The sequence below is a fragment of the Enhydra lutris genome, unplaced genomic scaffold, assembly GCF_002288905.1.
Source record: "Enhydra lutris kenyoni isolate GAN:26980312 unplaced genomic scaffold, ASM228890v2 scaffoldscaffold27, whole genome shotgun sequence".
Taxonomy (NCBI): Eukaryota; Metazoa; Chordata; class Mammalia; order Carnivora; family Mustelidae; genus Enhydra; species Enhydra lutris.
Window position 1 is genome coordinate 14,431,244 of NW_019154111.1, and position 16,074 is coordinate 14,447,317.

The 16,074-nt window shown below is 41.3% G+C and overlaps 1 protein-coding gene across 1 annotated transcript in view; it reads right to left on the reverse strand.

Moving 5' to 3' along the window:
- The window catches only part of LOC111152030 (staphylococcal nuclease and tudor domain containing 1), a 413,353-nt gene that overhangs the window by 378,865 nt on the left and 18,414 nt on the right, over positions 1 to 16,074 (reverse strand). Inside the window, exon 2 of the mRNA XM_022510305.1 lies at positions 3,544 to 3,693. Within this exon, the coding sequence (XP_022366013.1) occupies positions 3,544 to 3,693 (150 nt within the window). The remainder of the gene's footprint in view (positions 1 to 3,543; positions 3,694 to 16,074) is intronic.

Sequence of the window (16,074 nt, forward strand, 5' to 3'; positions counted from 1 at the left end):
GTCCATACGAAGGACAGCCAGCAGACGCCTATCTGCTGGAGAAGGCTATCCCAACACAGCCTCCCAGAACAACTCTAGGAATCAAGTACAGGAAAAGTTGCCCAAAGCATTTATCAAATGAGCTCCAGAATGGCCTCACAGGAAGGAAAGCTGTGGTCTGTTCATGATGTCTCAGCACTCAATCTAAGAAGCAAATGGCTGTTAAGTAGCTGAGACTCCAAATCACCTCTTCCCTTTAGAATGCTCAACAGCAGGCAAGCTAGCAGCCTGCACTCTGCTCCCTGCCTCAAGCAAGGTCTAAGGTCTACTACAAGGAAATGAGTTTTTTAATTCCAATCTTTTCTTTGAACCAGGTAGACTCCTCCACTACTGAACAGATGTATGTTCAGTATGTATATATATGTTCAGTGTATGTAAATCCTTAAAGTTAGCTACTTTTTTCCATGCCCCAATGCTCAATACCTCTTATCCCATCTTCTAATCACCCCACCCACTGCACCCCATGTGATATAACCAATTCCTCTATGGCTCACCACCCACCATCCTAAGTCTTGAAGGCTCCACTGAACATAGGACCATAACATTCATTTCTGGATTTCTCATGAAACCAACACAGGGCTTCACACATAACAGGAACTCAGTAAATCTGTGGGAAATAAGTATGTAATTCCCACAGTGCCCGTCAATGCAGTATCTAGGCTGCCTAGAGTAGCTAGGCAACGCTGGGGATTAGCCTGGAACAAGGCAGTGACAACTGGGGATGTACAGTGGAGCTGTTTTTACTACCACAGGACTTAGGAGAGAATGGGGCTTCTTTGAAAGAAGGTATCATGAGTGAAGGCAGAGAATAAGAACCAAATGATATTTGGGACAGTGATACAAAGGGAAGCAAATGAGCCATACCATCCCTGACTCCTTATGAATGTGAAAAAAAATAGACAACATGCTCCAAAACAAAGGAAAACCAGAGGAAAAGGGTAATGCCACATTCCACAATCCACTGATCCCCAAAAAGGAGAAGCTCAGTTTTTAAACCTCATTATTCTCCTGTTTATTCACTGTGTATCTGTTTCGTGTCAGACACTGACTAGGCTCAAGAACAGAGATGTGAGGTAAGGTCCCACCTCTCGAAGAGCTTACAGTGTAGTAGACAAAGACATACATATAAACATGGAATGAATGTGGGAATAACACTGAGCAGGGGAATAAATGAAATTTTGTTTCAAAAAGATCTGGGAGCATATGGAGAAAGGATTAGAGGGGAAGAGAATGAAGGCAGAAGGACCATTATTTCAGCATTCCTAGCAGACCATCAGAGTGGAAGAAAGAGTAGCAATGAAGTTTCAAGGATGGAGAAGAGATCTCTTAAAGGAGGCAGACTCTTTCTAGGTCTTAATAAAGGCCTACATGTCACAGGGAAGAGCAAAGGAAATAGGGTTTCTGATTTAGGTTACCAGTTGGTGTCACTGGTCACTTGAGCCAAAGCAGCTTCAAAAGCGAGGTAGCAGGGGGGTGGGGAAAAAACAGATTACAGCAGGGAAAAGAGAGACTGGATTATCGGATTATCAGGACAGATAAGTGGTGACTGTGGCTGAGAAAGGGTGAAATCTGCAACCATCAAATACTTCACATTTCCGGGATCTTTGAAGAGTTACCAGGAGAAACAATGAGATGGAACTGCTCTGGAAGAGAAAAAAAAAGCACAACACTGTACAAATACATGAAACTAGAATGAGGGCTGGGATCAGATCCTGTAGTATTCCCTCAGCTAGGATAGTTCCTGTAAGATTTTACTGTACTATTACATAGAATACTGTTAAAATATTTTAGAACGAGTTCCAACTGGCCTTGTGTTCCTCTGCCCTAGATTCCCATCCACAAAACAGGAAATTAAAACCTAACCCTTCTTTCTTAGAGGCTATGTTGCATCTTTCTTCTGGGGCAATGAACTTGATCAGCCCTAGCCAGCCAGCGTCAACTCTCCTTTCATGAGTACTCGAGCTGTTACTCAACACACAACTGAAAGAAAAATAACTATTCCAAATGTTGGTCAAGAAAAGCACTTAGGATCCAAAATATGAAAACTACTAAGAGATAGTTAATCTTCAGGGCTTGGTCTAACAGTATTAGTACTAACAGTACTAGTATTTACAGTAGAAATTAACAAATAGCAGTAGTGATTATAAGTAACATTTATCAAGCACTTTATAGACACATGCTAAACACTTGACATGATCTTTTTTCATCCTCACTAAACAACCCAATGTCTACACTATCACTATTCCTAATACTTGTGGTCACTGATGGAAGACCAATGAAAAAGAATTTCTTTGGCCTACTTTGTCATCAGCCCAAGAATCTAACTGGATTGCTGCTAACAGAATTACAGGGGACTTTTCTCCATTTTCTAGAATATTGATTCATTATTGTAATTCAAACAAAATGCCCCTTTATTATAGATTTTTAAAAACTACATGTTTTCCTTAAACAGAAGATCCCCTGAGTTGCATTTTCTTCTTCACTTCCACATCAGGGAACAGCAGAGGTAAGGTGAGGTACCAAACTTGCCCAATTATCATCAAGTTGGGGAAAGGACAAGTAATTACAATCCAGAAATTTCACTTTTGATGACAGCCAAGCACTACTTAAGAAGAGACAAGAACTGAGGTTTCAAAGAATGGGAGCCAAGAAGACTAAACCATGCCAAATTTGGACTCACAGTAGTTGCTAGGAGATGTAAGAACTGAAGGAGTCCAAAGCAGACCACAAAGACAGCAAGGTGGGCAGGCGTTAGAGGTAGGAAAACAGGGCAATGGAGGGGACGCTGGGACACAGGGTCAGAAGTCTCTCAAATCACCATAACACAATGGCTTTTGACTACTTGTAAGCCACAAGCTGCCTTAAGAAACCAATTAAAACTCCCTCCTTTAACAATGCATGTTTATACAAAACTTTGCAAACAATTTCAGGGGGTTCAAAGATGCCTTTAGGGGTTCATGGATCCAAGATTAAGAATCTGTAATAAAACAGAGGCATGCAGTATACTACTATTTATGAAAGGAAGAGTGTCTGCTGGCACAGGTGGTAAGTAGCTCTGGAAGAAGATACAACACACTAACAACATCAGTAGTCCCTGGAGAGAACTAGATTTCTTACTCTCTATCCTTCTGAATTTTGAACATGAAGAATTCAAACATAAATTAATAAAAGAACTCTGCCATAACCAACGGCAACCTCAAATGACTGAGACAACCTAGCAAATATTCCAACCTAGGCCAAGAGAAGGAGTGAAAACATGGACAAACCAGAAGAGGCTCCAAGCTTATGGGAAAAGATAGGAGAAAAGGGCCAGAGACAGGGATCACTGCTAACAGTGGTGAATGTGGAAACCCATGACAGGTATATCCAGACCCTCACTCCCACGATACAAAACTAATACCCAAAATACACAGGAAAAGATTACAAAACTTGCATCGGTCTAGGAGATTGGGCTACAATACAACCTAGGTCCACAGCCTCAGGGAAGCCTCTGGAAGCACCTACCTCATCTGGGGTATCTTTTGCATCAGGCTGAGTTGCGGCTGCCCGGCGTGCAAGATTTCCGGCTCGAATGTTGCTAAGATTGATCTGCCTCTCGGGAGGAGGCCCGCCACGAGGCTGCCCTCTGACAATGATGGCACAGCCTGAGAGGACCTACAGAGGGAGAGAAAAAGAGAAAATTAACTGTCTAGAGGTAAGATTACCATAACAGAAGTTGTTCACTTACTGTATCCCCAACATCTCGAACAGTACTTGGCTCCTTGGAGGCATTCAAATATTTGTGGAATGACTGGTGAATGGCTAAATGAATGGGATTGTTTTTAATTTCTTTTTTTTTTTTAAGATTTTATTTATTTATTTATTTGTCTCAGAGAGAGAGAGAGAGAGAGAGAGAGAGAGCAAGCGAGTGAGAGAGAGCATGTGCCCAAGCAGGCAGAGTGGCAGGCAGAGGCGGAGAGAGAAGCAGGCTCTCTGCCTAGCAAGGAGCCCAATGTGGGACTCAATCGCAGGATCCTAGGATCATGACCTGAGCCAAAGGCAGAGGCTTAACCGACTGAGCCACTCAGGCGTCCCTGTTTTTAATTTCATAAGAGAAATACTTACAGAAACATCAGGCTAGCTTCTCAAAAGACAGACCCAGAGATAGAAGAAGGAATTAAACAAACTATGGAATAGTCATAAAATAAATAGACTGTTCAGGATAAAGAGGCATGTGAGACATGGAGATGAATGACGTTTGTACTTTCATCCCAGTGAGCACCACCACCATGTTCTTGTCAATTATTAAGAAGTTAATGTCTTGCCATCCACACATCCCATTCTAGGATAGAGGCAAGCAATGGAAGGCCTAAGAAAAAGGGAAGCTGAAGGAAGAAGCCCCTAAGTCCATCCGCAAGGAGGTGAGTACTGGGCAATGCTACACTTCCGTTGCAGACAGCACTCAGTCTAGAGTAAGGGAGACATATGAAGTGATCTAGAAAGTCCACGCTCTCCAGGATTAAAACAGAAAAATCAAAGAGGCATCTTACAGCTCCCAAGCACAGTAGCTCCTTTTAGCTCTCTAATCAAAGGCACCAGGCATAGAACCCACTGCAAAAGAGCTCTGAAGCTCACTGGGATTTAACTTAAAATACATGCAGGGGAGAAGAAGGAAAGATTTCAAGTGGGAGAAGAGAAGAAAAGACGTAGAGAAAAAAATGACAAACGTCACCCAGGCTATTCAAGTTGTCTTCGCTCAGCGAGGCACAATTTAATGAACAGATGGGCTCAGGCACTGGCTTCACTAGATCTGAGAAACTCCCAATCTCAACGCTTCAAAATAAGAAGTATCTGCTGAAAAATTAGGAGATAGAAGGTTGGAGAGTTCTGCCAACAGAGAGGCCTATGGTAGACAATACCATGGAGTTTTCTGTAAAGAAAAGATGCCTAGAAAGGAAGGCACTCCTGTATACATTTTTTTAGCTAATACTTCGCCCTCGCCTCTCCACTTTAATTAGTGCTTTAAATTGTGAAATATAAATACTGAAGTACATTCAAACACACACATACACATTCAAAAATAAGCAAACAACTGAGTAATCACCACCCAAGTGAAGGACTAGGAACGCTGCTGGAACCTAGGCTCCCCTCTGTGCCCCACTACTTATAGCCCCTTCCCCTGCCACCATTACGACAACCCTTCCCTTGCTTTCCTGTACAGTTTTACCATTTATGTCTACATCTCTACATGTATGGTGTCATTTTTTCCTATTTCTGAACTCTCTATAAATTGAGTCTACTGTGTGTGCCCATATGTAACTTGCTTTGTTTGCCTTTGTTTTGTTTTTCTTGGTGAAACTCATCTGTGTTGATGTAAAACACTTGTTTATTCATCTTCATGGCTATATATTTCATTGTATGAACAATTTTTATCCATTCTACTAGCTTTTACAGAAACTGTCCGACAAATACACACGTTCCAATTTTAAAATAATAGTGCTCTGATTAACATGACAGTATCCTCAATACTTTAATCATATAGACCTTAGTCTAAATAGCTCTTCTCTGGCTACATCAGGACAACACATAAAAAAGGCAGTCTTTCTTACCTAGTTACAAGTCATGCTCTTCATTTATACCCTTTCTGCTCAAGTGCTACCAGCAATTAAACTCTATGGCTTCCAACCAAACAGCCTTTCTAACTGCCTCTCCTGAGAACCCATGCCCTGGGCATCATCCCTAGCAAATGACATTCTAAAAAGACAAGCTTTCAAGGTGAAGCCAGGAAAGAACAGGTATACTAGAACACTGGATGCTTGGTGTTCCTGAAATGAGAAGCGCCCAAGGATGTAAAAGAAAAGAGCTGGGATCAGATTCATTTATAGTCCAGCCTCCGCAAGCAGCAGAAGCAAGAACAGCATACTGTAGAATACCTGCGCTTGAAATCATTCACGCACAAGTTCTGAATGGGGCTGACGAGAGCCAAGCTACATACAGGATATAAACCAGAGCATTTGTCCCCAGTGCCTGGTCCTCAGTTGTAGACAACCCTTCACAAAAAGTAACAAAGCACTCCCAGGAGACGCAGTACTTCTCAGCGAGCCCAGCTGGGAAAGCTAAGGTCCATTTACAAAACCCACCTTAGCTGACCAAGGTGAACCCTGAAGAGCACTGACCCAGGCTAGAGGGGGGAAAGGTGCTTATTTCTCAAGTCTGACCCAAAAAAACAAAACAAAAACAAAAAAACAAAAAACACTGAAAAGCTCAAGAACAGAGTGACCAATGAGAAGAATCCCTTTGTCCCTAAATATCAGAAAGGTGCTACCTCTAATGCCTCTACCTAGTAAACCAGATCCCTGGGGGGTAATGGGTCTATAACTATTACCCTGGCCCCATAAAGTGTTTTGGCAAACAACTTATGCATAGGAATTTTGCAAAACTTCCTCTGTACCTCCTCGCCTCTCCCTGAATGCTATTCAGAAGAATCAGAACATCTCTGCATTATTGCACCAAATATGCCATTCAAACAACAGTCAATGCTTGGATTAATATTGGAGAGAGAGGACTTCCTTTACAGGTTACTTGACACCTTTTATACTACTGAGTATACAAATTCGGGAAGCAGGCACCAATTCAATCTCCTAACCATAAGAACAGATGCTCATCGTGGCCAGCACCGCCATTCCTATTCCCCCAGGAGGAGAGCACTGACACATGTACATCTTTCCTGTGAAACTCGCTCCCCCTCATTCAGCCATAGCCTTAGCAGAGAAGCAGGAAAAGACTACATCTGCAGACCGTTAAAAGAGACGAGACCTATCTACAAGAGAAGAACTAGTTTCCTTCCTACTATTTACAGGAACTGAAATCGCATAAAGGAGGTGTAGTGTGTGTTGAACTACCTCCATTTCAGCTTCTAAGGATTGTTAAACTCCTTCCACCTGCCTTATTTGCCAAGAGTCTCTACTCAAGTTCTTCCTCAATTTAAAAAAAAAAAATTTTTTTTTAAAGAACTAAAGCGAGGTGAGGGGGCACCAGAGGGGGAGATGGGGGAAGGGAGGGAGGGGCAGAGTGAGAAAGTGAGAATCTCAAGCAGGATCCACACCCAGCATGGAGCCCAGTGCAGGACTCAATCACACAATCCTGAGATCATGACCTGAGCTGAAATCAAGAATTAGACACTTAACTGACTAAGCCACCCAGGCGTCCCCCTCAATAAAAATATTTTAATGGTCTTCTCTTATGCAAGGTTCTTCACCAAATAAAGCTAAGGAGAAATAGCTTCTGGAGGAAAAAAATATTTAAAGGGTCTTTAAAAATGTAAAAGACCAAATGTTTATATGTCAAATTTAACTTGTATCTCCTATAGCACCAAATCATTTTTCCTCTCTGAAAGACCTGACATCTAAGCAGATAACATTTATAATTTTATTCACTGACTGATTCATTTATTCATTTATTTAATATATGCAAATCTGAGTACCTACTGTGTGCTAGGTATTGTTCTAGGCAAGTGACATACTCAGTGAAATAAAACAGACAAAAGTATCCACTCTCAGAGAGCAGACATTCTAGTAGGAGGAGACAAACAATAAACATAAGTAAATAAAATACAGTGTTTATCAGAATTTTAATTTTGGAAGAATAATGTTAAGACTAAGAGGAAACTGTCACAGATAATTGTTCTGCCAAAGCTGTACTGATTCATGTTGCAAACTTTCATGGATACAGTAATTATCCTTAATTGCTAATTTATAGGGCATAAAAAGCAAATCATATGGTAACTGCTTTATCCAATTATATTAATAAAATGACATACTCTAGAAAAACGATCTTAGCCCTACCTGATACAGCAGGAGGTTTGTGAAAACAGCTGTCACAATGAATCAGTTTGATAGAGGTTATGGATTAGACATTTCTCAGCTCTGCCAATAAAGGTTGCAAAGGGACTGGTGTGATTCAGAGGACCTGGCTTCAGGGCACAAGTTAGATGGTGACAAAGGCTGAGACAAGCCAGCTATGCAGGAAAATAGGGACTCAAACTGTTCAAGCCCACTTACAGGTTTACAGGGAGATTTACCTACAGTGAAACACTTTATAGGCAGCCACTAAAATGTTGCCCAGCAACAGAATACCACATTAAAACTTCACTAGATCCTGACAGATGATTTGGTGCACGTAACTCTTAAACCCCCAGACCACAGACATTAAGACGGAAAAAACCTTAGCTATGCTATATACTTAAGGAAAAGAAAATGATGGTATAGAAATCCATTTAAGTATGGGGCACCTGGCTGGTGCAGGTAGTTGAGTGTCCAACTCCTGGTTTCAACTCAGGTCGTGATCTCAGGGTAGTGAAATCAAGCCCCACATCAGGCTCCACAGTCAGCACAGAGCCTGCTCGGGCTCCTCTCTCCCTTGACCTCTCCCCCTTGCACATGCTCCTTCTCTCTCTCAAATAAATAAAATCTTTTCCAAAAAGGAAAATCCATTTAAGTATGACAATAAAGCCAGTATTTTTTTTTCACAGTACCAAGAGTAAAAGTCATCTTGGCCTAAGAATGGAATCTTATTAGCTGAGAACATCTCATTAAGCTCTGCAAGGAGAACTAGATTAACAGATATATCTGCCTATTAAGATTCACGAGGAATATCTTAGCAACACCTGCCAATATGAAGACCTAATATAAATAAGGGGAGCTACTTGATGAACGTTAATGTTACCAATTAAGGACCAAAATAAACCCACATGTTTATGGCCAAATAATTTTCAAAAAGGGTGCTAAGATAATGCAGTTGGGAAAGAATCTTTTCAACGAAAATGTGCTGAGAAAACAGTATCTGCAGGCAAAAGAATAAAGTTGGACCTCTACCTCACATCACATACAAAACTTAGCTCAGAAAGTAGCCAACTTAAATGTAAGAGTTAAAACTACAAAACCCTTAGGAAAAAAAAATACAGGTATAAATCTTCATGACTTTGGATTAGGCAATGGTTTCTAGATATGATGCCATCTTACAAAGCACAAACAAACAAAAAAAAGATAAAGTGGCTGTCAAAATTAAAAGCTAGGGACTCAATGAACACTATAAAGAAAGTGAAAAGACAGTATTTACAAAACGTATCTAATGAGGATCCAGTGTCTAGAATAAGGAACTACTGGAACTCAATTAAAAAAAAAAAGACACAATTTAAAAAGGGAAAAAGATGTGCATACACTTTGCTAAAGAAATATACATGTAATCAATAAGTACATGAAAAATACTCAACATCATTAGTCACAGGGGAAATGCAAATCAAAGCCATAATGACCCGAGCGGTGCCTGGGTGGCGTTTAGTCAGTTAAGGGTCTGCCTTTGGCTCAGGTCATGATCTCAGGGTCCTGGGATAGAGCCCTGCATCAGGCTCCCTGCTCAGCGAGGGTCTGCTTCTCCCACTCCCTCTGTGCTCTCTCTTTCTTTCTCAAGAAAGTAAGTAAAATCCTTTAAAAAAAAAAAAAAAAAAAAAAGGAAATCCTTAACAAAAAAAAGCCACAATGATCCCTTCAACCACTAGGATAGCTTTAATCAAGAAGACCAACAATAATAAGTGTTTGCAAGGATGTGGAGAAATTAGAACCCCGCTACATTGTTGGTAATCCAGTCATTCTGGAAAACAGTGTGACAGTTCCTCAAAAGTTAAACAAAGCATTATCATATGACCCAACAATTCCACTCCTAGGTTTATACCCAAGAGAATATGACCACACAAAAACATGCACACAAACGTTTATTCCAACACTGTTCATAAGAGCCAAAAAGAGTGGAAACAACCCAAATATCCTTCAAATGTGAATAAATAAAATGTGGTATATCCATAAAATGGAGTATTTGGAAATAAGAAATGAAGTACTGCTTAATGCTACATGAACGAACCTGGAAAACATTACAGTAATTGAAAGAAGCCAGACAGAAAAAGCCACACATTTTATAATTCCGTTTATATGTATGTCCAAGACAGGCAAATCCATAGACGGAAAGAGGATTAGTGGCTCCAAGGGCTGGAGGGAGGGGAGCTAATGGGTATAGGGTTTATCTTTTCACGTTCTAGAATTCAACAGTGTTGAACATTATGTAAACACAGTAAAAGTCACCGAATTGTATACTTTAAAAGGGTGAATTTTATGGTGTGTGAATTTATTTCAGTAAAAAAAAATTTAAACATCCAACATGGAAATACAAAACCTTGGTGGCATAAGATGTACACTTTGCTATAGAGCATTCCCGTATCTAGCAGGAAGATTAGACGCTTAGCTGATCAACACTAACAAAAAAACAAAATTGTGTTAAAAAGGCAGCTGACTCAGAATCAAAAGTTAGGGATGGTGACTCACCAAAAAATGGAGGGCTACTGTAAACTTTCAAGTCCACTAGAAATAACAAGGTAGAAGTCACAGGAAGGAAGGAGAACTTCGGAGAAATCTGCAATGCTCTAAAATGATGAAAACAATATAAACGCTTCCTGAGAAAGAACACATCAAGGAAAATGAACTCCTTTCCCTCTGGGGCACAGAGAGAAGAACCAGGAAAGTCACTGGGCAGAAAGAGCCATGGTGCCATCTGGAAACTGGCGACAGTCATACCCCAAGCTACAGGGGCAGGGGCTGCATGTCAGAGTGACAGAGCAGCAGGCCAGGGCCCCTTCCCTGGACAGGCATTTTCTCTACCTAAAAACACCAACAGGGGATGGGGAAGGAGCTGTTGTGGAAAGGATAGGAAAGCTTTTATTAGATACAATTTCATGAAGCAAAAAACTTCTATTAAAAAAAAAAAAACAACAGAATTAAAGAGTAACTGAAAAGAAACTAAATTGGGGAAAATTTCAGAAGTATATCAGGAAAAAGCTTCTTGGCAGCCAGAGCTGTTGCCTCCACAAGAAGAATCATCACTTGAAAATTAAAAAGTCATTGAGACAAAGAGCAAGCAATCCCGGAAGAACATAAGCTGTGTGGTCTGGGAGGTCTTTCCCAGAATCTCGCTAACACAGCCAGCTTTTTCTCTCTTTTTCTGGCAAGAGCAGAAGGCAAACCTAAATTAGAGGCCCAGCATTCAAACACGATGAACTGGAAGCTCGTGGCTTCAGGGCAAGTCATTCATTTCACTTGCTCTGGGGGCACCAGCACATTCAGCAGAGCCCAGCAGAAGCACCCACTCCTTGCTCCTCGGGCCAGCTCTACAGCAAACTGGTCCTCAGTTTGAAAATCGGGCAGTTTACACCTCACAGGGACTATAACAATCATTTACAGAGAGAGGGCAGCTAAAGAGAACACCTAACTGTGCCCTTTTATTTTAGAGATGAAAAATCTGCACATAAAACAAGTAAAATGACTTTTGCTGACAAAAAGTACTAACAGCTGAGCACAGACTGAACACGAGGTTCCCCAGGCCTGACGTTCCACTATGCCAACACATGCAGAAACAAGTATCTGGGGAGCAGAGGCCTATTAAGCAGTATCTGAAGTTACCTACAGATTAAATCTGAGGTTACCTACTGATTAAATCTCTTTCCGAATTACAATCTCCATTTTTTATGTGTCAGGAGAGCAGCTGTCAAAGACTAAATCACTAAGCAAGGAAAGCTTCCATGGGCGGGCTGCCTGAAATCAAACCAACACTTCTTAAATGCCACCATATGCAAGGCAAGCAGAGACCTAAGAGTCCAATGTTACAAAAGAACACCCAAAAAGGAAACACAAAGGAAGACAACTCCAGAACGATAAAAACAGGACTGGCAAATGACAGCCCGCTGGCCAAATCCATCCTACCGCCTGCTTTTGTACTATCCATGAGCTAAAAATGGCTTTCACATTTTCAAATGGCTGGGGGGGGGGGGGGGGGAATAAAAAGGGTATTATGTAACATATGAAAAGAGTATGGAATTCAAATTTCAGTGTCCATAAATAAAGTTTTATTGGAATATGGCCAAACTCATTTGTTTGTCTATGGCTGCTTTCACACTGGAAGCAGAGTTGAGTAGTTTCAACAGAGACCGTATGGCCTGCAAAGCCTAAAATATTTACTACCTGGCCCGTTACAGAGTCAGTTTGCCAACCTCTGATGTATTATGACAAGGAAGTGAGATGAAAACTAGTCTTATGGTAGTCTAAATAGCAAGTGCACAGCAAAAATAAATTCTGGACTACCACTCCAACTTATACAAACTGCTCCTTTTTGTAATCAGAGAAGGGACAGTGGTACGTGGCAATAAGAATTTAGTTTCAGAATCAAATCAATGTCAGTGGTGACCTTTGAAAGTTAACTGGCTCTATATGCCTCAGTTTCCTCATTCATAAATATTCATAAAATACAGGAGACTACCCGTGAGAGTTGTAATGAAATCTGAACAAGAATAGCCGGCCAGGGGCGCCTGGGTGGCTCAGAGGGTTAAGCCTCTGCCTTCAGCTCAGGTCATGGTCCCAGGGTCCTGGGATAACAATAACAATAACACATCGGGCTCTGTGCTCAACGGGAGCCTGCTTCTTTCTCTCCCTCTGCCTGCCATTTCTTCTGTTTGTGCTCTCTCTCTGTCAAATAAATAAATAAAATCTTAAAAAAAAAAAAGAATAGCTGGCCAAAAGACCCAGTAACAGCCAATATTGCTTAAGAAATGGTTCAGGGGCACCTGGATGGCTCAGGGAGTTAAGCGTCCAACTCTCGATTTTGGCTCAGGTCATGATCTCAGGCCTGTGAGATCAAGCTCCACATTGGACTCTGTACTTAGCAGGAAGTCTGCTTGGAACTCTCCCTCCCTCTTCCTCTGCCCCCTCCCCCCACCCAAAATAAATAAATCTTTAGAAAAGAAAAATGGCTCAAAGTGTAGTCTCAAGTAAAGACTGTAAGAGTATGTACAAGAGAAAAAAATGGACATTTCCTCCAGGAGTATAAAACATCAAAATCATAGAAAATTCACCAAAAACTGCATTCAATCAGAAAAGATTAAATAATCCATAATCTACTTTCCCTATTTATCAGCTAAGATACCCCTGTCTAGGAGAGTAGATTTAAGTGCTTATGTCAGTATCTTGGTCCTCAGAGGTTATGGTAAAGAAGTACTGTAATTTACATCTGCACTGAACTTTATCCCTGATAAAGTGTGGTGACACTCATAGCCTCAGACGACCATGAACTCTGAAATCAGTCTTGAGTCTAAAAGCAAACTCAAGTGAAAAAGCATTCCAAGCACTGGGCTATTCCTTCACATATAAATGAGGACAACATTACTATCACCATCCTCTCTGGGTTGTTGGGATGACTAAGTAAGATGCCTCACAGTACCTGACACCTAGCAGGTACTCAGTTAAAAGTCAAGGGCACATTGGTCTCTCTTCCCTCCCCCACCCTCACTCTCCACCCCTCTTCATCCTCAACAAATCAGAGCAGGCACATTTATCCTCATCTTGCAACAGAGGAAACTGTAGCACAGTTATGTGGTACAGCCGAGCTAGAACCCAGGTTTTCCTAGCACACTCCCAGGAAACACCAAATGCTAAATTTTTGAGAACTGTGAGTCAAAAAATTGGTGCCTAAAGGTGATGGCGGGCAAAGTAGGTGAAGAGTCAAAGGTACAAACTTCTAATTAAAAAAAAAAACATAAGTCATGAAGATGTCATGTACAGCATGGCAACTATAGATAATACTGTATTGCATATTTGAAAGTTGCTAAAAGAAATCTTTTTTTTTTTTTTATTTTATTCTTTTGACAGATAGAGATCACAAGTAGGCAGAGAGACAGGCAGAGAGAGAGGAGGAAGCAGGCTCCCCGCTGAGCAGAGAGCCCGATGCGGGGCTCGATCCCAGGACCCTGGGATCATGACCTGAGCCGAAGGCAGAGGCTTTAACCCACTGAGCCACCCAGGCGCCCCAAGAAATCTTTTTTTTTTAAGATGTTACTTATTTACTCAAGAGCAAGCGAGCCAGAGAGAGAGAGAGAGAAAACAGCAGCAGGGTGAAGGGCAGAGGAGGAGGCAGACTCCCCGCTGAGCAGGGAGCCGGCCCTCGGGATTCCATCCCAGGACTCCGGGATCATGACCCGAGCGGAAGGCAAACACCTAACGACCAAGCCACCCAGGCGCCCCTGCTAAGAGAAATCTTAAAAGATCACAAGAAAAAAAGTTCTGGAATTATGTATGGTGACTGAGAGTAAGCAGACTTATTATGGTGATCATTTTACACTATCCAATATCACACTGTTACGTTGTACACCTGAAACTAATATATGTTGTGTATCAATTCTACCTTAATAATAAAAAAAACCTGGTAGCTTACATAAAACGCCAAGGCTGTAGCTTACTCCTGCACAAATAAAGCCTCACCATGAAGGAAGTAACTCAATCTCTGGGAAGCCCATACCAGGGGTGTCCCCAGGATGACAGTCCTCTGCAGAACCAAGTCCTCACTACTCGATGCTGAGCTCCACTGTGGTCAAGGACCCAGAGATTGAGACAATTACTCAGAAATAAGAGAAGAACTCAGGAAGAACTATATGGCAGGCAAATGTGAGCGTCATTTCACAGAAATCCATTCCAGTTGTCAAAAGAAAATTTCAAAGTGAGCAACAGTCACGTGTGAAAATTACCAAAAGAAGAAGAAGAAAAAATTAATTGACTTTGGAACATAAAAGATTATCCCTAAAGGACTCTGACCCTTCTATTGAATGGTTATGGTCAAGTATTTGGACTATAATAAAGGGAAAGAAAAATTACTGCAGTGAGCGGGGCTTTTTGTTGGAGATTTCACTGTTTAAATTTAAAGTGGCCCCCAGGTGTCATCCTGAAGTGATCTTAAGCACAAAGAAAGATGTTGTGATGTGCCTTACAGAGAAAAGGTTAAATAAATTTCATCCGGGCATGAGTTATAGTACTTTTGGTCATTAGTTCAATGTTAATGAATCAACAATATATATTAAAATAAGATGTCTTTAAACAGAAGCACATACGGAACAATCTATCTACCACTCGATAAAAATAGGAGGACCAGAGGCGGGCAGGAACCTAACCCTGTATCTCTTACAGGAGAGATGGTTCCGTATTCTCTCATTCACAACTTTACAGAACAGAGCTACCATGAATACGGGCTATAATACATTCAGAGAAAACAATATGGCAGCTGAGGACTCTGGATGAAGGGAACGTAGAAGTTATGTGTACTATCCTTGCCATGTTTATGTAAGTTTGAAATTTTTCAAGAAAAGTTTTTTAAAAAAATTTAGGTGCTAAACATACTACAGGCTGCCTTAGAGTCTTATGACAAAACAATCACTAAAACTGGATCTTACTGGTAGTTCTGAAGGTGGTGGTTGGTTTGCTCCTCACCTCCCTCCCTCCCCTGCTCTATGCACACAACATTAAGAAAATGAATGTCAAGTTGTTACTGTGTTACAATGACATCTTTTGATGTGATCCATTCACCCCTGCACTTTCTTCCTCCAAATAAAATACAGTGCTTTCAAATCACAGAATTCAAATGTCCTCTGAGTGCACAGTTCAAAAAGGCAAACACACCCAAAAAGGGCCTCAGGTTTTAGGGAGAGTCCCTCTTTCTCCCTAAGTTAGTTAGCAGCTGGGGATTTTTAAAATTTACATGTGTGATCTAATTAGGTTTTATATTCAGCAAACCAGAAACTCCTTAATGTCTCAAAAGTTCTAAGAAACAACTGATGGGAGTTCAGTTATAGTAACCGAGAACACTCTGTGTGTGTGTGTGTGTGTGTGTGTGTGTGTGTGTGTGTGTGTCAGAGAGAGCGAGAGCTCACAAGCAGGGGGAGCAGCAGGCAGAGACAGAAGCAGGCTCCCCGCTGAGCAAGGAGTCTGAGGTGGGACTTGATCCTTAGGACCCTGGGATCATGACCTGAGCCAAAAGTGGACACTTAACCTGCTGAGCCACAGACGTCCCAGTTGAGAATATTCTAAAGAGACAAAAGCACTAAACACATTTTTAGTTTCAGTGAAACCTTATAAGGGTGGTTATGATAATCTCTTTACCCCTCAGAGTGGGCCTTTCTTATTATCAAAGAGGAAC